The sequence below is a fragment of the Lethenteron reissneri genome, chromosome 7 (assembly GCF_015708825.2).
Source record: "Lethenteron reissneri isolate LAM-NWPU_2019-01 chromosome 7, ASM1570882v1, whole genome shotgun sequence".
NCBI classification, from domain to species: Eukaryota; Metazoa; Chordata; class Hyperoartia; order Petromyzontiformes; family Petromyzontidae; genus Lethenteron; species Lethenteron reissneri.
This window is the reverse complement of record NC_083785.1, coordinates 928,988-955,641: the sequence shown is the minus strand read 5'-3', so window position 1 is coordinate 955,641 and position 26,654 is coordinate 928,988. Positions and strand designations below refer to the sequence as shown.

The 26,654-nt window shown below is 50.8% G+C and overlaps 2 protein-coding genes across 2 annotated transcripts; one reads left to right on the top strand and one right to left on the bottom strand.

Annotated features, from left to right (window-relative positions):
• Positions 1-3,805: 3,805 nt before the first annotated feature.
• LOC133355611 (uncharacterized) lies at positions 3,806-10,790 on the bottom strand. The gene is made up of 2 exons (XM_061572968.1): positions 8,957-10,790; positions 3,806-5,151 (listed from the first exon to the last, which is right to left on the bottom strand). Exons 1-2 carry the CDS (start codon positions 10,274-10,276, stop codon positions 5,137-5,139), a joined length of 1,335 nt encoding a protein of 444 aa, XP_061428952.1. The 5' UTR covers positions 10,277-10,790; the 3' UTR covers positions 3,806-5,136.
• Positions 10,791-10,867: 77 nt separating this feature from the next.
• On the top strand, positions 10,868-19,724 carry LOC133358758 (mucin-5AC-like). Its single transcript, XM_061577201.1, has 3 exons — positions 10,868-10,888; positions 11,234-12,017; positions 16,895-19,724. Exons 1-3 carry the CDS (start codon positions 10,868-10,870, stop codon positions 17,203-17,205), a joined length of 1,116 nt encoding a protein of 371 aa, XP_061433185.1. The 3' UTR covers positions 17,206-19,724.
• Positions 19,725-26,654: the final 6,930 nt, after the last annotated feature.

The following is a 26,654-nucleotide window of genomic DNA, read 5'->3' as shown; positions in this document are numbered from 1 at the left end:
TGAAACTCATCTCATTCGTCAATAACACTGTGTGGGCGACGTTTCGGGTAATGGCCCTTTTTCATAGCACATCCAAAGAATTCAGGCAATTTCCTGAATCGTTGCCTGTCGTATGTGTATCCCTTGAAGGCCACAGTGTTATTGACAATTGTGTTGAGGCTACTTGTGATGTGTGCTTGTGTGCACCACTGCTAATGCAGCATCACCACATAATGTGTAACAGATACAATTGACCCCGTGTTCATGCACTTAGCAACTCTGTACCCTGTGGTTTTTTTCTCTGGGTCCTCCCACATTTAAAACAACACCTATCATTAATAGACTCGGGATCACAGTAAAATAAAAATACAAACTCAATGCAGGACCCTGCATTGAGTTTGTATTTCTGCAGGAATTCATATTCTTTGGTTCTTTCGGTAAAGTCACGTAGATAGAAAAATAAAGTTAAGTTTACTTGAATAAAGTGAAGTTTACTTGATTTGTTTTATTATTTTTTCTATCTATGTGGCTTTACCGAAAGTAACAAAGAATATATAAAATAATATTTTATTTTATTTGTCAAGTGTTAATTAAATGAGTTGGGTGCGAATTACGTGGCCTACACCAGAGATATGGGACCTTTTTGCCAGTATCAAAGCATTACAAATAAGACAGGGTTTCACCCTTTCTGGCAATACAACAGGTGTACAAAAAATTCAAACGCCAAATAGATGATACCTTTTGCAAGGAATCAAGTCTGCATGAACCACACCGAGTAATCTTGATTTGAAGCGTTCGTGACTGCAGGGATCCATACTCTTTGGTTCTATCGGTAAAGTCACGTGGGTAGAAAGAACCAAAGACCACACGGAGTACTTGTGGTGACAATGCAAATAAAACATACTCTTGTAATACAGTGAGGGAAAAAAGTATTTGATCCCCTGCTGATTTTGTACGTTTGCCCACTGACAAAGAAATGATCAGTCTAGAATTTTAATGGTAGGTTTATTTGAACAGTGAGAGACAGAATAACAACAACAAAATCCAGAAAAACGCATGTCAGAAATGTTATGAATTGATTTGCATTTTAATGAGGGAAATAAGTATTTGACCCCTCTGCAAAACATGACTTAGTACTTGGTGGCAAAACCCTTGTTGGCAATCACAGAAGTCAGACGTTTCTTGTAGTTGGCCACCAGGTTTGCACACATCTCAGGAGGGATTTTGTCCCACTCCTCTTTGCAGATCTTCTCCAAGTCATTAAGGTTTCGAGGCTGACGTTTGGCAACTCTAACCTTCAGCTCCCTCCACAGATTTTCTATGGGATTAAGGTCTGGAGACTGGCTAGGCCACTCCAGGACCTTAATGTGCTTCTTCTTGAGCCACTCCTTTGTTGCCTTGGCCGTGTGTTTTGGGTCATTGTCATGCTGGAATACCCATCCACGACCCATTTTCAATGCCCTGGCTGAGGGAAGGAGGTTCTCACCCAAGATTTGACGGTACATGGCCCTGTCCATCGTTCATTTGATGCGGTGAAGTTGTCCTGTCCCCTTAGCAGAAAAACACCCCCAAAGCATAATGTTTCCACCTCCATGTTTGACGGTGGGGATGGTGTTCTTGGGGTCATAATCAGCATTCCTCCTCCTCCAAACACGGCGAGTTGAGTCGATGCCAAAGAGCTCCATTTTGGTCTCATCTAACCACAACACTTTCACCCAGTTGTCCTCTGAATCATTCAGATGTTCATTGGCAAACTTCAGACTTCAGATATGTGCTTTCTTGAGCAGGGGGACCTTGCGGGCGCTGCAGGATTTCAGTCCTTCACGGTGTAGTGTGTTACCAACTGTTTTCTTGGTGACTATGGTCCCATCTGCCTTGAGATGATTGACAAGATCCTCCCGGGTAGTTCTGGGCTGATTCCTCACCGTTCTCATGATCATTGCAACTCCACGAGGTGAGATGTTGCATGGAGCCCCAGGCCGAGGGAGATTGACAGTTCTTTTGTGTTTCTTCCATTTGCGAATAATCGCACCAACTGTTGTCACCTTCTCACCAAGCTGCTTGGCGATGGTCTTGTAGCCCATTCCAGCCTTGTGTAGGTCTACAATCTTGTCCCTGACATCTTTGGAAAGCTCTTTGGTGTTGGCCATGATAGAGAGTTTGGAATCTGATTGATTGATTGCTTCTGTGAACACGTGTCTTTTAAACAGGTAACAAGCTGAGATTAGGAGCACTCCCTTTAAGAGTGTGTTCCTAATCTCAGCTCTTTACCTGTATAAAAGACACCTGGGAGCCAGAAATCCTTCTGATTGAGAGGGGGTCAAATACTTGTTTCCCTCATTAAAATGCCAATCAATTTATAACATTTTTGACATGCGTTTTTCTGGATTTTGTTGTTGTTATTCTGTCTATCACTGTTCAAATAAACCTACCATTAAAATTATAGACTGATCATTTCTTTGTCAGTGGGCAAACGTACAAAATCAGCAGGGTATCAAATACTTTTTTCCCTCACTGTACACATAAGAACCAAGGCTGCAGAACCACTGCATTAGGGCATTTAGGCACTCCCCCTTCCAAACTCACCTCTCTTTCTCCCCTTTTCCTACAGGGGTATCAGAGCTAAGGAAGACACCAGGGGTTGCAGAGTTTATTGACACAGTTAATTGAAACATGCGGCGTCGACAGGTTTACATTGCACTGTAGTCCCTACTGTGTCTGTGCTGGTGTCAACCCCCGTCCATATCCTCTGTGTTGTCTACCGGATGTCGTTTTGTCAATAAAATACCTAAGGACAAAAAAAGTCGCCCACCAATCACTGAGCTCGTAAAAGAAGCCTCTGAGGCCATCCTTGCAGGATGATCCTGCACGAAATCTCGAGCTGCGAAGGGGGGACAATTGCCCCCGCCTTCCCCCACCCAAGGTGGTTGCCACGATTTGCAACAGTTGCAGCAATGTGTCCCACTGCGGTTTGAAGTTGAGATGTTGACGCAAGGCGCTTTCAATGCGTGGACATATTCGAGCACAAATATCGATGCAAATCCGTAACTCGGCGTCCTTTCAGCGTGTAGTTTCACGAGCGTGCACAGCCACTTTTGTTAACCCACTGCTGGATGATGAAGCGTGCCCATGCCGTGCGTGTTGTAGGCTGTTATTGTATGTGTATGCATGTTGAACTTGTTAAGCAACGTACGGAGCCAACCGTGATAATCAGGTGCGAAGGAAAGACGACACACTAAACATCCCAAAGCATCATACTCAGCCACATGGAGTATCACCTTTAATAACATAGACCATACATGTTATGGGCGGGCTCTCACAACCAATGTAATGATGCATTATTAATTTTGGGTCAGATTGTGTAGATATAATAACGTCAGCTAATGAATCAAATGTAACTCGCAACCGGTCAACATTTCGCTTGCTTTTCAACATTGTCTGTTTGCTGAATAACAAAGCCAACTGGCATATTTGGCCACAGGCCATCACTTAGTGGATTGTGCTTCGACATGACAATAAAAAGAAGTCTTCCCATAATGCAATGTGCGAATATCATTTTATAATTTTACTTCTAATACCAACGAGTTTATTCAGTAGGAATACTTTCTGTTTTTTGAGGGGTGTGTTTTTTTACTCAAGAGCTACTAATAGGGTAACTATTAAAAGGCCAGTTTAAAAACTGTTCATCAGGAAACATTTTAAAATGTAAGTTTCAATGTAATGATGCATTAGTGCAGACGCCAACTCTTATTCTCATGCATGTGTAGTAAGTTGATGAGTAGACGATGAGGAAGTTGAGACACACTGTTTATTAACTCCGGGACAGATACAATAGTTGAAGGGGTATCGGCCCCTTCACCCGTACTATGGGAAACCCACCCTAGTACTAAGCCCTCTGTCCTGTCCCCCAGTCCTCCTCTACTGGGCTACGGGAGGCTGACTGATCTGGCCCTGGCAAGCACAGATCTCGGCACCAGCTAACCAGCCTTGCCCTGATAAGGGCAGCGGTCTGGAAGCTCTTGGGCCGCGCCACTGGCTTACCCGGCTCGGCCCTTATAAGGACGGCGAGACCGGGGAGTCCCAGGGCCTAATCTCCGAGTCTTGGATCTTCACTGGTCAGCTTCGTGTCGAACTCCTCGAGCTCTTTGGGTTCCACCTTTTATAGGGATCGCCTCCGAGGGCTGGGGGCGTGGGCAATAACTGATGCGGACGTCGGTGTGACCCCCCGTGTATGTGAGTGCCGACAGCCCTGTGTTTGTTGTCCGCCGTTTCTCCCGTAATAACCCCTACATCACCCCCCCCTGTACAGCTCGCAGCCGTCCCGGCTGCAACAATCCCTCAACCCCCAAGAATAAAGATTAACACCGTCAATACACGTGTGCCTCGTAACAGTAACAATAACAAGAACAAGCGTAACATCAACCGATGGTTCCCTAAAAAAAAAAAAAAAACCCCCACCCGGAACCGCAACACATATACAGAACGGTATAACAGCACATGCAATCAGCATATCGCGATCACACGCGTACATTGAAGCACAATAGCAAGCAAATCTGCAGGCGACCAACACACCATCAATCCCGTCGTAACTTTTCAACCACAACACAGTTATTCCCTCTCATGCAACGACCGCATCGCACACAGCACCTCGCAGCATAATACAGCCCAAAAAAAACATTTTTTTTTTCAATTAAGCCCATCGCGCACGGTGACCCACGAGATGGTACAGCACAGGATACCCGACGCTCCCACGTTAATAATTAACTTTACCATCAAGATAACAACTCCACGCAGCAGCGCACACACTCCCTTTGAAACTCAGCAACCACAGCAGACTCTCCGTCCATTCCCAACACACGCACACACTTACATGGACAGCAAGCAACAAGCAGATAGCGTGGTCATCGTTATTACACACACATACAACCATTAAAAAAACATATATACAATGAGCGGGTTCCGCAGCAACGGAACACGCGCGGAAAGCTAATCATAACAACCGGCGCGTTTTGGCGCGAGTCCGTGCAGCGGGCCCGTCACAAGGGGCCGGCTTGGTAGAGTCAGTGGCAGGTGTCGCATCAGCAGGTGCCTGGTCGTCCGGTTTCCCGGACGTGCCAGCGCCGCCCCCCACGGGGGAGGCTGGCAGCCCAGAGGGCTTCAGTCCTGGGGCTCCTGAAGACGGGACAGTCATTAGTGGATCAGAGGCTGGCATCGATCCCACCCCCCCGGAGTCAGAGGACTCCCCACATGTTCGGCCATTTACGTGGGAGGAAGCGTGCGGAGCAAAAAATGGCTTTAACCGTGAAGGGTGCACAAACCACCGACGCTTCCCCCACTTAATGCGCACACATTGAGGCCGCACAACCTGCACAATTTCAACGGGGCCCCTCCATGGTCGCAACAACTTAGCCGAGGTGGCCAATGGCACCTGAGGGCAGTGCAACCATGCTCGGTCGCCTGGGTGCCATTCGTGCGTGTGAGTCCGGCGCGACCGCAATCTCTCGTTTTGTTTCTGGCGAGAGTCAGAGTTTTGCATGGCCGCCTGCCGTGCCTCCGCCAAGCGAAGGATGTTAAATTTAACATGGTCGGCGATTTTCGACTTAGCATGAGGCGCGGCAATCGTCAGCTGAGTCGCGACAGGCGGGTCAACCTCGCGACCATACATCAAAAAAAATGGCGAGAACCCGGTCGCCGCGTGAGGAGCCATCCTGTATGCCGCCAGGACTCCCCCGATCCGTAGATCCCAATCGTTTTGGGACTCAGATACCTGGTGGGATAGCATGGACGTAAGAGTCCTATGCAAGCGTTCCACCATCCCATCCGTTTGTGGATGGTAAGGCGAGGTACGAACTTTCTTTGTACCCAGAAGGCCACATACCTCGTGTAAAAGGGTACTAGTGAAATTCTTTCCCTGATCGGTCAACAACCGTTCCGGAGCGCCTTTGTCGAGGACGTAGCCCTGAACAAAAGCCTCCGCAACGGCCGCTGCGGACTGGTTGGCGAGGGGCCAAGCCATAGGCCATCGCGTGAAATATTCCACGCCAACCAGCAGGTACTTATTACCCCTCGGCGTGGAAGGAAACGGTCCCAAAATATCAAGGGCGACCAGCTCGTTAACCCGGGTGACCGAAATGGACTGGAGCGGTGGACTGGCTCCCTTCGCCGGCGGCTTCCGTTGTGCACACTGGGTACAGGACCGCAGCAGATCGTCCACGTCTCTTGCCATGCCCGGCCAAAAGTAATTAAGCTGGAGCATGGCAAGTGTTTTGAGGGTACCCAGGTGCAGGAGCCGTTCATGAGCAGCCCATACAGCCCTACCCCTCAACGTGGAAGGCACCACCAGCCTGTGACGGCGGATCGTCCCGTCCCAATGCATGAGTAAGCCCTGGCACCACCCCCATGAGTCAACGCCCGACTTCCCTTGACCTGATCCTTCCGCGCGACGTCGTAGCGCCAGGAGGGTCGCATCCTCCATTTGGAGGCGACCCCACTCAGTACTTGACAAGCCAAGTAGGGAATCACTCCCACCCTCCGAAATAGGACCAGCGTCCGAAGGAGTATCAACTGCGGCCGCAAGAACCCGATCCCGGCCGTCACTTGCCGATTTGCAACGGCCCGAACCCAAGAAACAAGTGCAATCCGGGGCGATCGGCAGGCGTGATAGGGCATCGGCGTTGGTGTGGCGAATCCCCTTCCGGTAAGTTGTCTCAAAATCGAAATCCTGCATGATCTCGAGCCATCGGGACAACTGCCCCGATGGCTGGTTAATTCGTAGGGCATACTGCAACGCTGCATGATCTGTACGGACGGTGAAATGCCGGCCGTACAGATATGGCCGGTACTGTTGGATAAAGAACACGATAGCCAACAGTTCGCGGTGGGTGACGCAGTACCGCTGCTCGGCCGGGGACAGTACTCTACTACCATAAGCCACAACGCGCTCCACGCCACCCACAATTTGTGACAGCACGCCTCCAATCCCGGTATTGCTTGCGTCCGTGTCGAGCACGAACGGCATGGAAAAATCGGGGTAGCTTAACGGCGGGGCCCCCACCAGGGCATCCCGAAGAGAGACAAAAGCGGCGTTCTCCACCGGCCCCCAATGAAATTTGACCCCTTTTGACGTCAAGGCATGTAGTGGCTTAGCGATGGAAGCAAAGTCCGCAACAAACCGGCGGTAATATGAAGCAAAGCCGATGAAGCTTCTAACCTCCCCCACCGAGGTGGGAATAGGCCAGGAGCTGACACAACGCGTTTTGGCGGGATCGGTTGAGATACCTGACCGGCCGACGATGTGACCCAAATATTTAACAGATTCGCGCAGCAAATGGCACTTTTGTGGCTTGAATTTCAAATTAGCAGCGCGCATTTTGAGAAAGACGGCCCGAAGCCTATCAAGGTGTTCCTCGAACGTCTTACTGAATACGATAACGTCATCCAGGTAAATCAAACACACCTCCCATTGCAAGCCAGCGAGGACCAATTCCATCAGGCGCTGGAACGTCGCGGGAGCAGAGTGTAATCCCATGGGTAAGCGATTGAATTGGAAGAGGCCGTGCGGCGTTCGGAAAGCTGTTTTGGGCCTGGATTCGTCGTCCAAGGGAAGTTGCCAAAATCCTGAGAGCAAATCCAAAGTGGAAAAGAATCGCGATCCCGCGAGGGCATCCAGCGATTCGTCCATTCGAGGAAGCGGATAAGCATCGGCCACCGAGATCTTATTTAATCGCCGGAAATCAACGCAGAACCTTAGGGACCCGTCGTGCTTTTTGACCAACACTATGGGTGCACCCCAAGGGCTGGTCGAGGGAGAAATGATGTCCGATTTCAACATGTCATCTACAGCCGATTTGACATGATCCTTTTCGGCGGGACTTAACCGAAAAGGATTTTGGCGGATAGGAGCGTTGTCACCGGTGTCAATATGGTGGCGTAGCAATTTGGTACATCCGATATCGTATTTGTGTTTACTGAAGACGTCGGAAAATTCTCGCAATAAGGCGCGTAATCTAGCACGTTGTGCGTCAGACAGGTCAGGTGACTCAGCACACAACGCATCCAGCCAAACCTCGTCAGCGTCTGAGGCTAATCGCGTTTGAGAATCGGTGGCCACCTGGCCAATGATCGGCGTTTCCGCAGGTACCGGAACCGCATGTGCGAACACGGTACCTTGCGAAACCACTGCCGTCCGTGTCCCGACATTGAGGACCGCGATAAACGGGTCCCCATCCCCTTTAACAATAGTCTGGGCCGTCACCAGATCTGGCCCACTCACCCCGGCTCTAGATGGTCCCAAAATAACGCCCCGGTCAGAGACTCCTTTATCGAACGGTCGACGCAAGCGCAGGGGTACCAACATCTGTGCCCCCGGGGGTACACGCACCGTCCGAGCAACAAGCGCCTGTACCGTAGCACAGGCAACACGCACGGCAGGGGTGGCAGGTAGGAACGTCATACGTCGGCCCGATGGAAGCTCGATGCATTGCTGGTCAATCAGAATTTTGATGGGCAATTTGGCCAAAAAGTCCGTCCCCAACAGGCACGGAATAGCCAGCGAGGAGGAGACGAACACCGGGCCAGATAGTTTAATGTCCCCTATCGAAATTTGCGCTCGAATTTGACCGATAATACCCAACGAGCCCCCATTCGCAGCGTAAAACGGTATATCGACAGGGAGCAACGGGCGACTCTGAACGGGCAGGATATTATAAATCAAATCTGAAATGATAGTTGCCGAAGCTCCCGTATCGACCAATAGCCGTACCTCCACCCCGTCAATATGCCCCGCGACAACGGACGACCCCGCTGATGCAGCCACAACTCGGTGAGCCAACTCGGACCATTGGCCCGGTTGGAGCGCCCTCCCCGACATGCCGCGACCCGACGCACCAGCACCCAACCCCCGAGAATTGTGTATCGGACCATGTGATAGGAAAGTGGGTGTGTGTGCAGGCCGAACATGTGGGGTGCCATGACTTGCCCGAGGATGTTGCGAAGGCTTGTGAGGAGGGCCGTCCGCAGCTCCAGGTCTCGCACCGCGCTGTCGAGGAGCCCGGCATCCGGACGCCACGTGGCCCCGGAGGCCACAATTATAGCAGACGACGAGCGTTCCAGAGGACTTGGGCTGGTCTCGGTGGCTTGGAACGTCCCGAGCCGGTCGCTCGGCAGATCGCCATCCTGCAGAACGATCCGCAGCGAAGGCTCCCTCCATTCCAGAAGAGGTTGCCGCCACGGTGTGTCGTGCAGCAGCTTTGTTCGCCTTCCTCCGCTGGGAGATGAGATTGGCGTGAATGTGCCTTGCAGCCCGCAGTGATGACATATCCGCATCGTCCTGCGCTAAGATGGTGAAGTCCAGATCGTCAGCCAGCAGCAAAATTTTCTCGGCCACCATCGCATCGATCCCCTCTTCATCCATACGCGGGAAAGCGTCTTTCGCCAATGACAGCAGGGCCGTGCGATAAGCGAGTGGCGATTCCTTATCACCCTTCTGCCGTTCATAGAAGAGCTGGCGACAATCGGAGGGCGGCCCATAAACGGTGGCCAGCAGCTGCAGCGCCGACTGAATGGTGGAGCGTGCCGACTTGGGTGCAGCAGTGAGGGTGCCCAGGGCGTCGCCGTCCAATAACGCCGGGAGAGCACACAGCGCCTCGTTGTCCGACCAGCCTGCCATCTCTTGGTGGGCCAAGAACCGGCGCTGGAACCCCCCCCAATCGCCGTCGCTTGCAACAAATACCTGCAGGGCCGGCAGGCGTTGCTGGAATGTCGGCTCCGTCTCCGATCCTCTTGGAGCGTCTCTTGCAGCATCCGTAGCGCGTCCCCGTACTGTATGGTCGGTGCTGGCGTCAGCTGGTGGTGACGTTTCAACCCCTGATAGGCTGCCACCGCGACCCGCCTCCGCCGATGACGTGGCGGCTGCTGGCTGGGCACCGTCTCCCGCGTGACGAGCTGGGACTCCTCCCTCCGCCCCTACTGTCTTCGTGGCGGGATTTTCGAGTCGCCCCGCTGTTGAAAAGGCGGGAGTTTCTGGCGGGCGTTGTCCATCTTCCCGCCGCGTCGCTCCTCCCGGCCCCAGGCGAGTTATTTGTTCCAGCATAGCGGCCGCTGCATACAAGAGCTCCGCCAGCCGCGAGTGAGCCAACGCCAACTCGTCAGTCGACGTCCCGGCCCTCTCCGACGGCCCCGCCGATGTCGGAGCCGGCAGCAGTTGTGCAGGTACGTCGGCGGCGATGTCTTGCACTGCCCCTCCCTCGTCGTCATCCTCTCCTGGGTCTTGGGCACGAGTCTTCCGTCTCGTATCCATGCTTGGCCCACTTCCAACACCAGATGTAGTAAGTTGATGAGGAGACGATGAGGAAGTTGAGACACACTGTTTATTAACTCCGGGACAGATACAATAGTTGAAGGGGTATCGGCCCCTTCACCCGTACTATGGGAAACCCACCCTAGTACTAAGCCCTCTGTCCTGTCCCCCAGTCCTCCTCTACTGGGCTACGGGAGGCTGACTGATCTGGCCCTGGCAAGCACAGATCTCGGCACCAGCTAACCAGCCTTGCCCTGATAAGGGCAGCGGTCTGGAAGCTCTTGGGCCGCGCCACTGGCTTACCCGGCTCGGCCCTTATAAGGACGGCGAGACCGGGGAGTCCCAGGGCCTAATCTCCGAGTCTTGGATCTTCACTGGTCAGCTTCGTGTCGAACTCCTCGAGCTCTTTGGGTTCCACCTTTTATAGGGATCGCCTCCGAGGGCTGGGGGCGTGGGCAATAACTGATGCGGACGTCGGTGTGACCCCCCGTGTATGTGAGTGCCGACAGCCCTGTGTTTGTTGTCCGCCGTTTCTCCCGTAATAACCCCTACACATGGCAGGGGCATTTATGAGACAAATAAAAAAACACAATGGTTAACTTTCTCATTAAAGTGACACTGACTTTACCCATCCCAGAGGGACGATTGGTTGAGTCAACCCCAACCGGGAGTTGAATTCACGACCTTCCGATTGTGAGCCACTTGCTCAACTTCTGAGCGACCTGGGGCTGGATCAGAAACCAGAGTAAGCATTTTATTTTCAATGGGAATAAATCTGAAACGGTTTAACTCTCCTGTCGGTAATCCCACACATTTCCAGACGCGGTGGCGGCACGCGACCTCGGCGCGGAAGGGCGTGCGGAGGTCGGCGTCCCCTCGGCAGCATACGGCACAGTCCAGGTCGCATCAACCCGTGCTGAATATGGGGAGACGACACGGAGCCCGGCATGGGTGTAGCGTGAGACCGCTGCCTGGGACGGTGCCCTGGCCGGAGAGGAATCCGTCCGAACTCCTCGGCCCTCCGAGCTCGGACCTGGTGAAGCGCGTGCGCTGAACCACGGCGCCCGCGGAGAAGGGAGCACGTCGCTCACGTCCGCGGCGTGGAGCAGCTCCGCGCCGCCGTCGCAGAGACTCGGCTCCCCCACGCACGATGGAAGAACGTTCACAGGGGCGCAGCTGCCTTCGACGGTGGCGGCGGCCGTGGGAAGCGATGCGGCGGGTACGGCGGCGGAGGAGGACAGCGGCCGGGCGAGCGGCGCCTATTGGGGTGGTGAATCTCCAGCGAGCGACGTCCCATGCGTCGCCACGGCCTTTGCCCGGGGCGGCGACGCCGACGCGACAGCTACGGCCCTCGATCCCTCGCTCTGCAACGTCACGCGGACGGACGCCGCGCCCGACCGTCTGTCCGTCGACGTGCGCACCCAGCGCACCGAGTGGCAGCTCTTCACGTCCTCCCTGAGACACCTGCACCACGAGACCAACGAGCCGCTCAATGAACTCAGGCGCCTGGGCTCCGCGTCTGGGACGGCGAGGACCCCCCTCCTCCTCCTCCTGCCACCCCCGCCGCCTCTCCCGCCTCCCCCACCGCCACCCCCGCCTCCCACGGCCGCTCCCCCGGTGACCTGCGGCCCGGGATATACGCACCGGCGTGGAGGCTGCGTGTCCCTTTGCAGAGTGTGCCCACTTTCTGCTACAACGGGGGCACGTGCCACCTCATCGAGGCCATTGGAGCGTTCTGCAGGTGCGAGCACACGACCTCCGCGGCACCGCTCGAGATTTACATCGCGGGCGGACACATTTAAACATTTTTATGGGGCTTTGGGATGGATTGCACCGTGAAATCCACCAACCGCTCTTAAGTTCGATTCCCCGGCCGCTCTATTTATTGGCGTCAAATGTTACACTTCAGATGAAGTACCGTACAGGCATCCCCCCGATATATGGAACGGATACTTTGCTGAAAAGTCCGTAAAGTTAAATTGCATATATCGAATCCTGTTTCCCATTGACTTCCATTATAGAATTGGAGATGCAATCCTTCAGAAAGGATTTGGCCCCAAGAGGGTAATAAAATCACACTGAACCCTTTCCCACCAGTTTTTATTCCGATTCTGTTCCGATGATGTACGTCATCGGAACGTAATCGGAAATAAAGGGCCATACGGGAGGGCGTGTGGCACAGTTTGGAGCCAGCTATCGTAGAGTGCGGTAGTCGTGTTGCAACAGTTTTCTAAAGTGAGTACAATGTCTTTAAAAACAGCGGCGCTACTACACCTCTTTAAATAAAATTAACGCTGAACTGCTTGCGCATTCCGAGATTCAGCGGTGAACGGGACCCACCCTGCAACTTGCAGACGTCTCGGAACGGGAAAGGGTTAGGAATGCAGCAAACCTTTTTGAAACACATTTAATTGAAAATCAATAATCTTATGATCAAAAAAAATAATACTCAATGTAAGTCGTGGGAAACCAGTAAAGTATGAATAGTGTCCCAGACACAAACGTCAGTGTGGCATTTTTTTTCTCCCCCCAAAATGAATAATTTAAGACATTCCAAACTCCGTAAATGTGATTTCACGTAACACATATTGAATTAACATTCTAGCGGAATTCCGTATATTTCGTTGCCGTAGAACGAAGGATGACCGTACAGGCAGTCAATTGTGCATAACTGCAGTGCAAATGCAGTTATCCTGTGTACGGTATGTACGTTGAACTTCTTTCGCACCGTACGTAGCCAACCGTGCTAATGGGAGGTGCGGGGGTAAAGGAACAACAAACTAAACACACAAAAAGCACCGTTACTTGCCGTCATTTCCTCTTGTGATGGGACATTGCCAAAGTTGTATTTCCACAATGAATGAAATTTGAGATGAGAAAAAAATTACCACAAGTTACATTATTTGGGAGGTTTTTGAATTAATAATCATAACCATTACGAGATAAAATGTCACGAGACTCATTCAAATTATTATGATGAACGGCTTTCACATTTACCTTTAACACGAGTAACCACATTTTATTGACAGTTTCAAGAGTTCAACAAAGTAGACTGCCACAAATGTCTGAAATCTCTGCACGACGTTCAGATCGAAATGCACTGGGAATGGCCGTTGAAGAACCGGTTTGTTCACTCATGAAGGTAAAAAATAATGCCAGATTTGTGTTCTGGCCAGGTGCTGGTGAAATAGTATTGACCCCCCCACGTAAAAACTGAATCAGTGGGAAAGCCGCCACCATTCTATTAGCCGGCGCGCGATAATTCAGATGTAAATCTGAGAGTGTGGAAATATCATGGCCAAGTCTGGACATTTTAACAATTAATTTCTGACCAATTTTCCACAAGAATCACGACAAATTCACACCAGGCCAGTAACGTGATACATTCGGGTGCAATTCTGCGAACGGGAATGAGATTACAGCAATGCGGTACTGTTGCTGCTGGGTGCCAAAGTGCTTGCCACAAATGAACCACAATACCCTGCTGCTCTCGAGCATAAACCATCATCACGGGAACTCTGGTCATCCTCGCAGTGGCGAATTTCGGCTCGCTAATGCGGCCGTCTGGAATTCCTTCCAATATTAGGAAACCACTGGAGCTATGTATGCACTTTTAAATCGAGATTGACAACTATTTTCGTTAGAACTGGTTATTGTATATAGTTTGTTGTCCTTCCCCCGCACCTCTGATGAGCACAGTTGACTACGTACGGTGCAACAGAAGTTCAACATACGTAGTGGAGAGGTGGAAGTCGCTGTACGATGGTCGTGTGCTATGTTTGCTGTGTGCAGCTGGAGCCTACAGCAGCTCACGTGCGGTGTGGTCGTGCTTGCTGGGTAGTGTGTGGGCGGTGTGTCACACTTCGTCCGGGGTGGTGGTGGGAATGCACATGGCATGTAATCCAGCACTTGTAGAGGCGAGGGTTGGTGGATCACGCAAATGTAAAGTAATATAATGAAAATGCCTTCCCGTCAAGAGAAGTACAGCAAAAATGTGGACTCCACCTATTGTCTGTATGGGATATAGTGTTGCCCCCTCACACGCGTGTGGGTTTCTCCCCCATGCAAACTCATTAATTGGCTGATGACACCTTCATATATAGAGGACAGCAGAGCTTGGGCACTTGTTGGCGCCGGCTCATTGTGAGGCTGCTCCCTTGCTGCTTGTCTGTGTTTCCCCGCGCCTCTTGAGCCGAACTCTCTCTCTCTCTCAAGAGTGAGCGAGTACTGTGCAGCGTGTTACACGTTGAAATTATGACTGCGTGGTGTGGTGTTCATTGAGTGGTGTGTTGTCGTTGCCATGTGGACATGTAAGGTGGAATATTCGGCTTGCTGTGTGGTGGTGTGTGGAGAGGCTTGCAGAGACCCACAGTGGTTTCAGACCAGGGCAGTCCTGCACGGATGCCATATTCTCTGTGCGTCTCCTACAGTAGAGGTGTAAGGAATTTCAACAGGACCTACATCTCTGCTTCATTGACATGGTCAAGGCCTATGAAACCATAAATAGGCCACGGCTCTGGGTTATTATTTGTGCTCTCTGCTCACAATCATTTGGGACCTTCACGATGGTGGGCAGGCCCAGGTAAAGCTGCACCAGATCAATTTACATCTGGGACAGATTCAATGTGAAACTGATCGATGTATGGGTGCTGTCAAAGAATGGTTCCCAATTGGTCAACCATGCTATGCATCCTGATTATTTTCTCATTGCTGCTCACTTTGAGGAGTTGCAGATGACTCCCACAAAAAACAAGGCACCTGCCTGGGGCAGTTCTGGAGAGAGTGGAGACGGCTCCACACCTGCACAGTGTGCTTATTCCCAGCTATAGTTCAGCAGATATCTCACTCTGGATGAGTCGAGTGGCATTGTCTTTTCATCAGCTGTGTAATACTGTGTAGAGATTACCTGGCTTGTTACTCCATACGAATCTTCGGGTATTCTAAGCGAAATGTGGAGCCCTTTGTGTACCATTTTCAAAAGTTCAGGCTGGCCTGCCTATGATCCATCCTGGGTTTAATCATACTGGATTAAAACATCTACATCGGGCCCTCAGGATGAACGGATACTCTGACCGCACCATCCGCCAAGCTGTTTCTCCCACCATACAGAAACAGCCACATGAAACTCCGATCAAAACTATCACGTTGCCATACATAGCAGGCATGACCAAAAAGATCTCCAAAATTCTAAACAAACATAAGTTCCAAGTCCGTTTCAGTACAGTACATAAAATCCGTGATCTAATTCTATCTGTGAAAGATGTCATTCCTGACTAACAATACCCTGGGGTCTACAAACTGAGTTGCAGTTGTGGTGATTGCTACATTGGAGAAACGAAACGTCATATCTCTGATCGTGTCCGCGAGCACAAGTCAGATCTGAAACACGGCAAAACTGATTCTTCCGCCGTTGCCGATCATTGCTACAACGCTGTGGGCTCTCATGAAATTGTCTTTTCCGAGACCAAGATACTCTGCAAGCCTCCTGGCTACCATCAAAGGTTTGTACACGAGGCCATCCAAATATACAAATACAGACATAATTTCAACCGTGATGATGGGTACAAACTTAGTAATCATTGGAAAGATGTTATTAACCATGCAAAAAAGATTTAACTACACATATTTGGAGCATTCCTGGCAGCGATTTCAGCCGCACCACCTCTACATAACAAAGGCTCAGTCAACCATTCTACACAACAAAGACTCATTTCCTGGCAGCGATTTCAGCCGCATCACCTCTACATAACAAAAGGATCAGTCCCATTTACACGCACCTTTACATCATCCGCACCTAGTTTACACAACAAAGGCTCATTCCTAACAACGTGCTTCAGCCGCACCGAACCTCACAAAAATAATATTCAGGGCCTACCTTGGCTCCTTCCACCCTCAACCAGTATATATGCAAATACTGTTTTCTTGGAATTTCTCTCACTTGATACAGCTATCGTGCTGTGACGGTTCCACCTGAAGACGGAAGCTTGTGTTGCCTCCGAAACGTCGTGATTTTTTTTACTTAATTTTAATTTTTTTATCTACGTGACTTTACCGAAAAAAACCTAAGAATATGAATCCTTGCAGTCACGAAAGCTTCAAATCTAGAATGGATTGAGGAGCTCACATATCCTTGAAAGATCTGGACACAGTCCCATCGGTGAGCTCCTCCAACAGGTTGGCTGGGTCATGTTGGCGCCCACATGCCCAGCCAACGCTGAGTGGACTTGCCAATGACTGGTACCAGCGGTGTCAAGATGGCCTGTATGGAGGATGTCCGTGAAGGACACTCCTGGGCAGTAGGAGGCAGTAGTTCTCCAACAATAGCGAAGAGCAGACGAGCGAGGCTCACAATAACAAACGGAGCACCAAGCAGGTAAAAAAAAATCAGTGAGTTGGCACAGGTGGTGCTTTTGCCAGTCATCTCGGTCAGTCAACCCATGTCACCTGAGCCTGTCCCGTGACCTCCTGCCAGCAGCGAGCCTCCGACATTTCGCGTGGGCCCCAATGTGCACCAAGCCTGGCACGAGCGCCGCGGCGACGCTCCCAACCGCTTGGCGGCGATCGGCGGCCGACGTTCGCCGTGCGGTGCCTCCGTGTTTCTGTCGCGCGGCCCCGCAGGTGCAGCGTGCAGGAGCACGTGCGGTACAAGGGGCTGCGCTGCGAGGGGGCCGCGTCGCACACCGCGGCGCGTGGCGGGGCGCTGGGAGCCGGTGGAGGCGCCCTCGCGCTGGGGCTGCTGCTCGTCGTGTGCCTCGCCCAGCGGGCACGGAGACTCCACGAGCACAACGAGCGCCTGCGGCATGAGCACCCACATTCGCCTCGCCGGCGTTCCCTCACCTCACCCGTGCCCTCACCTCACCAGCTATCATCAAACTCACCCCACCAGCTCTCCCACCTCACCAGCGCCCTCACCTAAAAAGTGTATGTAAAGAACACTCCACTTTTTATTTATTGTGCTTGATTTGGTTCTATACTCGGTGCAGGTTCGTGAAGGATTGGTTCAGCTATCACTCGCCAGTGATTTTAGCCGTGCGTAGGAAATTGAGCTCGGGTCACCAGGTTTATAGTGCTCATCACTGCGCTACTGCTCCACCGTTATGTCATGATAATACTACTAAAGGTTAACAATATTAAGCCGAAGAAGAACCCCTATTGGATGCTGGGAAATTTGAGGTGCGAGCCTGCCTTGCTAAAATATGTTTTTGTGTTGAAAGAGAAGCGCACAATCTTTATCGGTGTGAAATTAAAGACACGAGCCAGAGCCGTGCGATTGTGGCCATGCAACTCAAACTGTGGACCACGCAGTCAAGCACCTGCAGTCCCGCGCTCCTTCAACGGAGGAATCACGAACTCCCTCCGCTGAAGCCCTCTCGTCGTAGCGTGTGCGAGGAACGGAATGGAGTTGAAACGAGAGATGCCTCGCGCGCGTGCGGGAGTTGTGCACCCAGCGTGGAACAAGCGGCCAGCCGCAGGGCCGCTGATGCCGGGGCTGTCGCAACAGGCGTGCTGAGGGTGCTCGCACAGGCAGGCGCCGTTTTGCCAGCACTGCGGAGGCAGCGAGGGTTGGCGGATCGCGCAAATGTCGACGGATTGCCTTCCCGTGGGAGTCGAGGAGGAGCCCGTACCCTGGCTCGCGGGGAGAAGCGGTGACGGCAGCAATGTGGACTCCCACCTCTTCTGTCTGGATGGGCTCGAGTGTTTTCTTCCCGCGCACGCATGTGATTTCTCCTCGTGCTCTGGTTTCCTCTCACATGCAAACACTCAGTAATTGTCCGACAACACCTTCATATAGAGGACCGCAGAGCTTGGGGGGGTGGAGGGATTTGGCACCGACTCGCTGCCTGGCTGCTGCAACCCTCCCGCGTGTCTGTGGCCGGTTGTAAACTACCTCGCCTGGTATACAGGAGGTCGTGGCTTCGATCTCGACCCTGACACCTGCTGTATATTTGGAGTTTGCATGTCCTCATGGTCGCGTGGATTTTTTCATTTGGTCCACAGGTTTTTCACCTCCACATTTAGAATCAACGTCACGCGTTTATTCAAGTATTTGACTGCTGTAAATTTCCACGTGACGATAAGCCACTTCGATGAGCGGTCATTTGTGGCCAGGTCGCTCCTGCAAAAGAGCTACATAGCTCAGTAGGACTTAACCTGGTCAAAAAATATATAGTTAATAATAGGTGTGGTTCCTCCTCGTGCCTCCGAGTCGTCTTCTCGCTCTCTGTCTTCGAGGAGTGAGTATTGTGTGGTGTAGCAGCGGCTCGTTCCAACTTGACACTATTCTTCTTATTAAAAAACCTGTGTCAAGGTCTGAGCCAGACTATGCTCGAGGCCTGGCCAAGGAGGACCCAACAGAGGTTGAAGAGGCACCCAGAGACGAAGGTTATCACCGAATAAGCAACATAAAAAAAATACGCAGAAATCTGATCGAGTGCACACGAGAGGCAATAGCAATTCACTCAAAAGTACCGTATGCCGATATATACGTTAATTTTATTACGTTCGTCATAAATTAATGCTTCTCTTCGGCTTACTTCTCGTTTGTTTCGTTTTTACGGGGTTTGTTTTGTTTTCTTATTCTAAATTTTAAAAAATTCAGTGGAAAAAAAACGCAGAGTAAATGCACGTCGTGTCATTTGTCCGTGCATGCATTTTACACGGTTCAGTCCGTTTTGCCTGCCCGCTGCATTCTGTATCCTCACAGCCACTTGCTTACACCAAAGCCACGTGGTTAAAACCACGAAACGCTCCACCACCCTGTGGGCCTTACACCGCTCCTCCAGTCCCTTCGTTCATCCTCCCCTCCACCCCTCATCACCTCGCAGCAGCAGCAGCATCACCTCACACGCTGTGCACCACAGTTTATGGTTTGTAAATTACAGTGTACGGTTTGTTTTTTTAATTGGGGCGCCAGGGTGGCGAGATGTTAAAATACCTCGCCTGGTATGCAGGAGGTTATGGCTTCGATCCCGACCCTGATGCCTGCCGTATATTTGGAGTTTGTGTGTCTCTCTCTCTCTCCGTGGTCGCGTTGATTTTTCTCCGAGTCCTCCGGTTTTTCTCTCCACATTTAGAATCAACACGTGTTTAGAGCATTTGACCGCTATAAATGTCCACGTGATGAGCCACTTCGTTCAGCAATCGTTTTTGATGGCCAGGTCGCTTCTGAGAAAGAAAGAGCTACATAGCTCGGTGGGCCTTAGCTCGTAAAAATAAATAGTAGTAATTACCTGTCTAGTTATTATTCTCCATATTTGTGCATGAAAATATCTTAGTTGTGTTAAAAAGTGTTATTTTAGCAGGTTTTGGGTAAGAAACCCCTTTCTTATGAATATATCTTAGATAATATAATGGGACCCTATGGGAAAATAGGTTTCGATATAAGATTTTTCATTATACGTTCAGGTTTTTTAAGAACACAACCATGCTGTACGTATTATGAGGTGCTGTCTTGGCGGGTTCTGAATAATAAAGTGACATGAAATCAATACGGGGTCTGTTTCATTGCCTTCTGGTCCATTGTTTTCCAGAAGTATTAAGGTGGCAAACTTGAGGCCGGTTATTCCATCCCTTTCAGTTTGACTTTATTTGATTTGTGAGGCGGATAGTCCCCTTCAGCCAATTGACTGGCTCTTTTGCAAGGGAGATCCGTGGTGCGTGAGCACAGAAACAACAAAAACGAGGACAAAACATCAATATTGCAGAGAACAGGGTCCTTGAGAAATATTGCACAAAAAACGAGGTCATAAATGAAATATGTTAATAGTAAAAAAAAACCGTTAAAATATAATACGAGAGCAATAGGCGCCAGAACAATCAAAGTACATGTGGAAGTAAGCGCTATACTTTAGTCGAACAGTGACATAAACACACGCAAGTCAAAAAATAGATTGCAAACCCCGTGTGGGAGCAAGAGACGCCAAAATGAATCTATAGGTGCAGGTGCAAGTGAGCCCTGGGTTTCGGCCCAATGGCAGAGGTAAAGACGGAAGAGGAAAGGGAAGGAACCACGTTCTAAATGAGCGTCAAGAGTATTTCAGAAACGTGGAGCAGCAACGTGGGAAGACTTTTTACCAAAGTATTAGTAAATGGTGTTTTTAGTAGTAATAAGGAGGCATCTCTGAGGTCATGGGAGGGAGTTTGAGGAACTGAGTGGTCCTTTAGGTAATTGGTGGATTTGTTTAAGAGGACGTTTAGGATGAAGACAGCCCAGTGATGGTCTCTACGGATATTCAGAGGGGGGGAATTTGAAATAACTCCCAGGTTGCAATGATGAACTCAATAGCAACATGGGGAGCAGTGGTAGAACGGAATGAGACGTTTTGAGGTAGATTCAGAAGCTGGGTGGCCGATGATGTTACAATCATCAAATCAGGGCAGGATGGCGGTATTAACTATACAGACGGCGTCGAGGTGGAAAACTGAGTTTGTTTACGTGTAGGAATCTTTTTTTCTTCCTCTTATTGAAAGTTCGAATCCAGGATAATGCCTCGATATTTAAAGTTGTTGACCTACAATGAGTCCAGAGCTGCAATGTTCATGAGTGGAGATACAGGTTTGGGGCAGTCAGGAGACAAAACTTTTGTTTTTTTTAGCATTGAGGACCAGTTTCAGGGCATTATGTTGAAGATTATCGAAGTCTTATTGTAGATGCTGTTCTAACTCCTCCATGCAATTTCTGGAGGCTATCAGAGCTGTGTCGCCAGAAAAAGAATATTAATGTCAGAGTGCAGATTTTAGATGTCTAGGTTGTTGACATTCAGAGAAAACAGGATAGGGCCATGCACAGAGCTCCGAGGAACTTTTTTTCATCAAAGTCTCAAATATCTTGATGAGAGGGGAGAGGATTGAGATCGGGCCCTAGGTAATTGTTAGGGTCATCTGTAGCATCACATTGTGGGGGCAGACGTCCGCCCCTACCGCCCTCGCTGGGCGGGTGGGGTGCTACTTTCGCCCCCTCCACTCCCTCCTCCACCGCATCGCTCAGCTCCCGCTGGGCCCCCCCCCGATCGGGTGATCGGTCCTCCCGCGCGGGTGCCCTCTCACTGCCGCACGGGGTTACTCCACACACGCGTATGTATACCACCACTAATGCGAAGGCGGCTGCGTGAACGCGCGCGTCCCGTGCTGGCGCTTGTATTCTGATACGTGCCCGTACAACGACTAACGCTATAGCGGCGGCGCGAACGAGCGCGCTTCTGCAGGCGGTTATCTTAACGAGCGCTCGTGCTGCGACTCTGCCCTCTCTCTCACCGTGCGTCCGCCCACGCAGCCGCTCCGCACAAGGGCTCGCGAATACGCGTGCCGGCGGGTGGTTAAACAATGCCCCGCAGCCACGCTAAGACTCGCTCTAAAGCGGCAGCGCGAACACACACACTCGAGTCACCAACACTGCGCCGAAGCTCTGTGCTCATGTCTTTATTCGCGGCTGCAAAAACTCTGCACTGCCCGGAGGAAATATTCTGCGAGCAGAGCCGATCCTATCACTCTCCAATCCCCCAAATACTCACGTGCCCTGCCACGTACCTGACGGCCGCACTCGCGGCGTTGCACGGACGCTGTGAGAGTCGGAGGGATGGAGATGAGAGAGGACTTTACCTATCGCTGTCTCGTAGCTGCACTCGCTAGCGTCGCACGGATGCTAGCGAGTGGCTCAAAGGAGGCAGGCGGGGCGTCGGTCTGGGCAGCCTGGCGGTTGGAGATAAGACCCTTGAACCGTTTCGGGTTCCCCTTTTTATGCCCTGTGATTTCGAAAATCCAGGGTTACGTTACGTCATCCTGCGCAGCCAATCGTGATTTTAAAACATTTCGTTGCCGTTACCTAGAGCATTACGATACGCTATTTCCCGGCCCAATGTCTTTGCGGCCGCATTCCTTACCCCTGACTCAGCTGGTTTAATCTGGGAGGCCGCCTGGCTGGCGAATACACACCTGCAAGTGTGCACTATCATTTCCCTCTGACCTCACCGTCTGCGCGGTTCGCTTAATATTTCACCCTGGCCCCTCCCCGGTGCGATGAGTGACTCATTGCTGCTAGCCCGGTGAGCTTCTGTGCGCCCATACAATTTTAAGCCAATGTGATTTGTCCTGGGGGGTCGGCCAATCTCCTGGCACCGGGAAACCGCGGGACTTCCCACCTAGGGGCCCTTCGGATGAAATCCCGTGGTGCCAGGTGACCCCCCGCCGGGACACTACGTGTGTGTGTGCTGCTTGTGTGTGTGTGCGCGGCGTGTGTGCGTTCAGGACGGGGATAGGGGGGGAGTCGTGGCGCTTGCTGAGCGGTCGTGGCACCACAACATCTATGGCGGGGGTGTACGAGAGAGGTGTTTTGTCAGTGTCGTTGTTGTACGGTGGCTGCAGAGGCCTGGACATTGCTTCAAGCTGATTTGGATCAGCTCCAGTCCTTCCACACGCGATGCCAAAGATGCCTCCTTGGCATCCGATGGCTTGACTTCGTCAGAAATGTCACCGTCAACATCTGCGACCGGTCCCCTGGGAATCGAATGCTCAGTTGGAGAGAAACGGCTCTGTCACTCTGCGGACACGGTGTATGGCTTGAAGCGCAAACTCCAGCAGCGAATTGCGAAACTTCAGCTGGCGGTCGACGTTTGAACAGTGCCGCATTAAGCTGGTGCGGGGCCTGTAGCATATGTTATAAAGGGGCCCTAAATAAATAAAAACATAAATATAAAAACTATTTTTTTACTTGCATAGTAAAGTAATTGTTTTTTCATTTGCTATACAGCCAGATAATACGACAAATCGCTAATCTTAAATACCTAGTCGTTCATAAATGTTAAAGGTGGTATAGTACTATAGTAATTAAGCAAGTGCAGATTCACTGAACCAGAATGGATAGCTTTAAAGCATTTAGCGCGGGGCCCTTGAAAGTGCGGGGCCCGTAGCAAATGTAGCTACTTGTGCTACGAAGATAATCCGGCAGTGCGTTGGAAGCGAACTGCGACCCTCAGAGAACCGTGCGCCGCTCCCCGTGGTCGCTCCCCACCGCCGTGATCCGTGGATGAAACAAATCGCTTGAGAAATGTCGGCGTGCAACAGCGAGAGCTGTTCATGCGAGAGGTCACATTTGGCGCAATGCTCCTTCGCTGACCATGCGGGCCCGAATAAATGAGTGATGGATGCTTCTAGAATGGCGAGATTGAATCCACGGCCAATCGGTTTCGCAGTGGAGTTCGCCGCGAGGTGGAGGGCAGAGGCGGGCAGCCGGTCATCGTCGGCAGGCCAAGAAGGCAACACGCCCACGAGGATGAATGCCGCCGGAGATGGAGCGACGAGATGATCTGATGTGCGGGGGATCGAGACGGCGACGACACGGGGGGTGGCCTTCATCCAGCAGCGGATAGATCGTGACGATTGTGATGGCAAAGGCTGCGCAGGGCGCCCTCGCGGAACGCGCACGATGCAGCCGCTTAGCCATCCTCCACCCCCTCCTCCTCCACCCCCTCCCCGCACCTCCACCCCCTCCTGCTCCCCCACCCCCCGTGCCGCTCTCCCGCGCCCGCACTTACGACGACGACGTCTGACGGACGCGAGGAAGCGCCGCCGACTTGCCGCCTCCGCCACCAGATTGCGCGGCGTCCACACCCGAATCGCCCTGACAAGTCACCCGCCGCGTGCTCTTAAGGGTCGCTCGACACGTGGAGCCACCACTCCAACGTCTCTCTCGCCTAATGGGCCCAAGCCACATCCTGCACACGTCCCACCCAGCATTAAAAAAAACTGTTTTGTTGTTGTTGACCCAATCATATCTTCAAAACTGACCTGGTCACGTTCACTTCTCAACCGGTCTTGTCGCACAATTCCCAGCCTCCATCATCTCGGATACCAGTGCTCAGATTCCATCGACTTATTTTCGAGCTGCACAGTTTCGTGTCCAGCTCTCTGCTCCGTACACAAATTCAGATCGCACCCCTGCCTCAAATACCCTTCTCGTTACACTCTCGTCCCTTTCAGAGTAGTCTCCATAGGCCACGTAACCCCTGCCCTGCTAAAGAAACACTCCTCTTGGCCTCATTCTCACAGCCCCAAGCGTTATGGATATTAATGCCCAACCACACAATATAGGAGACAATCAAAATGAAGTGATTTAAAGTGGTGCATATTCCCATTGTTTCAAAGGCCCAATTTTGCACACAGTTGGCAGCTATATATAATTGAGGTTTTAATTACATAGTCGGCAGTGATGCTGTATTAGCCACCTATTTAAGGCCTAAGACTGGAGGACTTATTCACAGTTCCGTCGAATCCCTGATCACGCTGGTTGTGACTACAAGTGAAACGTTCGTACCCAATTGTTAAATGGGTTGTGGATCTCTGCATCATAAACACCGGTGATGCTAAAGCAGTGACACGATGTTGGCACGTTGGTTCACGCGACAATTGTATTGTCTGTGTCGGGTGGAGGAGGGTGTATGACATTTTACTTGGGTGTTCTGACCCAAAAATCAATTATGAATTTTGCAGGAGGTCGGGGGTTCGATCCCGACCCTGACACCTGTACATGTGGAGTTTGCGTGTCTCTCTCCCCGTGGTCGCGTGGATTTTTCTCCGGGTTTTCCCTTCACATTTAGAATCAACGTGTTTCTTAAATATTTGGCTGATAAACATTTCCACATGATGAGCCACTTCGTTGAGCTATCATTTGTGGCCAGGTCGCTTCTTGAAAAAAAAGCTACATAGCTCAGTGGGTAAAATAAAAATGTATTTCCTTTAGTTTTGTTGTTATACCTCCATGCTGTCAAGAAAAAACAAATGACACCCGCGTTCTGCACTGCCATTTTGTTCTCAGCAGCACTTACTGTCACTGACATGGACAGTTGATGATGTTGGCTGTAAGCGAGACTTCACGCGTTCTTTGCTCATTCACAGCCTGCCCTTTGTGAAGTAACGCGTGCAACCAGAGCGGCCATGTGGCCACATCGATGAGCCCTGTTGTTGTTGTGCGGGCCGGAGCTACAATGAGAAGTGGCTGATTTCCCGCTTCGAAAAGTTGGAACGGTCCACAACAAAAAAACTCGTGACTTGCGAGCGACTCCCTGTTATATGCCATTTCCAATGATTACGTTGTAAATATCAGAGCTACAGTGTTGCTATCGAGTCATGAATGTAGTCAGAGTAGTTTTTTTTTATTGGCTGAAGGGACCTGCCGATATATCTCAAAATTTCATTTTCTACCCACGGAATCCTCCTGGCCCGTGTTTTGTTTAATGTGTAACGTTTGCATCTGTCACGAGCTCGTACGTATGTTGAACTCCTTACGCACCGTACGTGGGCAACCGTGCTAATCGGTGCTCATTGTATTTGCACCTTTAAAATAATGACATTTTTAGTGCTGCTGCTCATTTTTTTTGACGCGAGCAAAGAGCCTCGTGAGAAGACCAAAAAAAAATATATCCATGGTGTGAAATGCCTGCCATGTTCATTCAATAAACTCACCTCTGCACCAACGTGAAGAGGCCCACCTTACATGTTGTTGCATGCCGACTGCGGTATTTCCCCCGTGCCCACGGCTCCCGTCTCGTGGTAGAAGTCTGCACTAATTATGCCTGATGGGCATCTCCCCCAAAAAACGCAGCTTCTCCGTACGTTTGCAATTGATCGTCCGCAAGATCTCTTGCGGAGCGGAATGCCTTACTTTTCCACGAAAATAATCAAATAACTGCCCAAAAGAACAGGTGTTTAAAAGTTTGGCAGTAAAATCCTTGCAAAATTGTTCAATCTGGGCCAAACAAGTAGCCTGACCTAGAAAACACAAAAGTCACGAATATATTTATAAATACTTAAACCCCAATTTTCATAATTTAACAATTTTCATGATAAATGTACCTGAATCTTGGCCTGCCTCTCTTCTTTTTGTCAGATTGTCAGCTGTGACACCAAGTAATAAAACCAAGGCAGAGTAAAGGTCCAGGAGGGATAAAATCAACTGGATTTTATTTCGGCTTGTGCTGCTGTGTGTAATTGCATTTCACCCTCGGTGTCATTTCCATTTGCACGCAAAGTACAAATTGCCAATTCGGGATGACCTCCACTTCTCCGCAGATTCACAGACCAATTAGGGAGTGAAAGGCTGTGTGAAGTGTCACACATTTCGTGTGCGACACGTGCATTAGCCAAGCGGTGGTGGCATTGCATGTGGAGTTTTGTTATGATGCCGACTTATTGAAATTAGGACATTGTTCACACATTTTATCTCGAAAGGCCTTCCCACAAACTCGTTTTCTGGAGAGTTTTGCATTGAAATACTTTATTCGTATAAAGAAATGTGTATACGGGAGGAAATCGAGCACCGATAGAAAACCCACACACACGAGGAGAGACGCTGGAAGATCTGCACGGATGAGTGACAACCCCACGA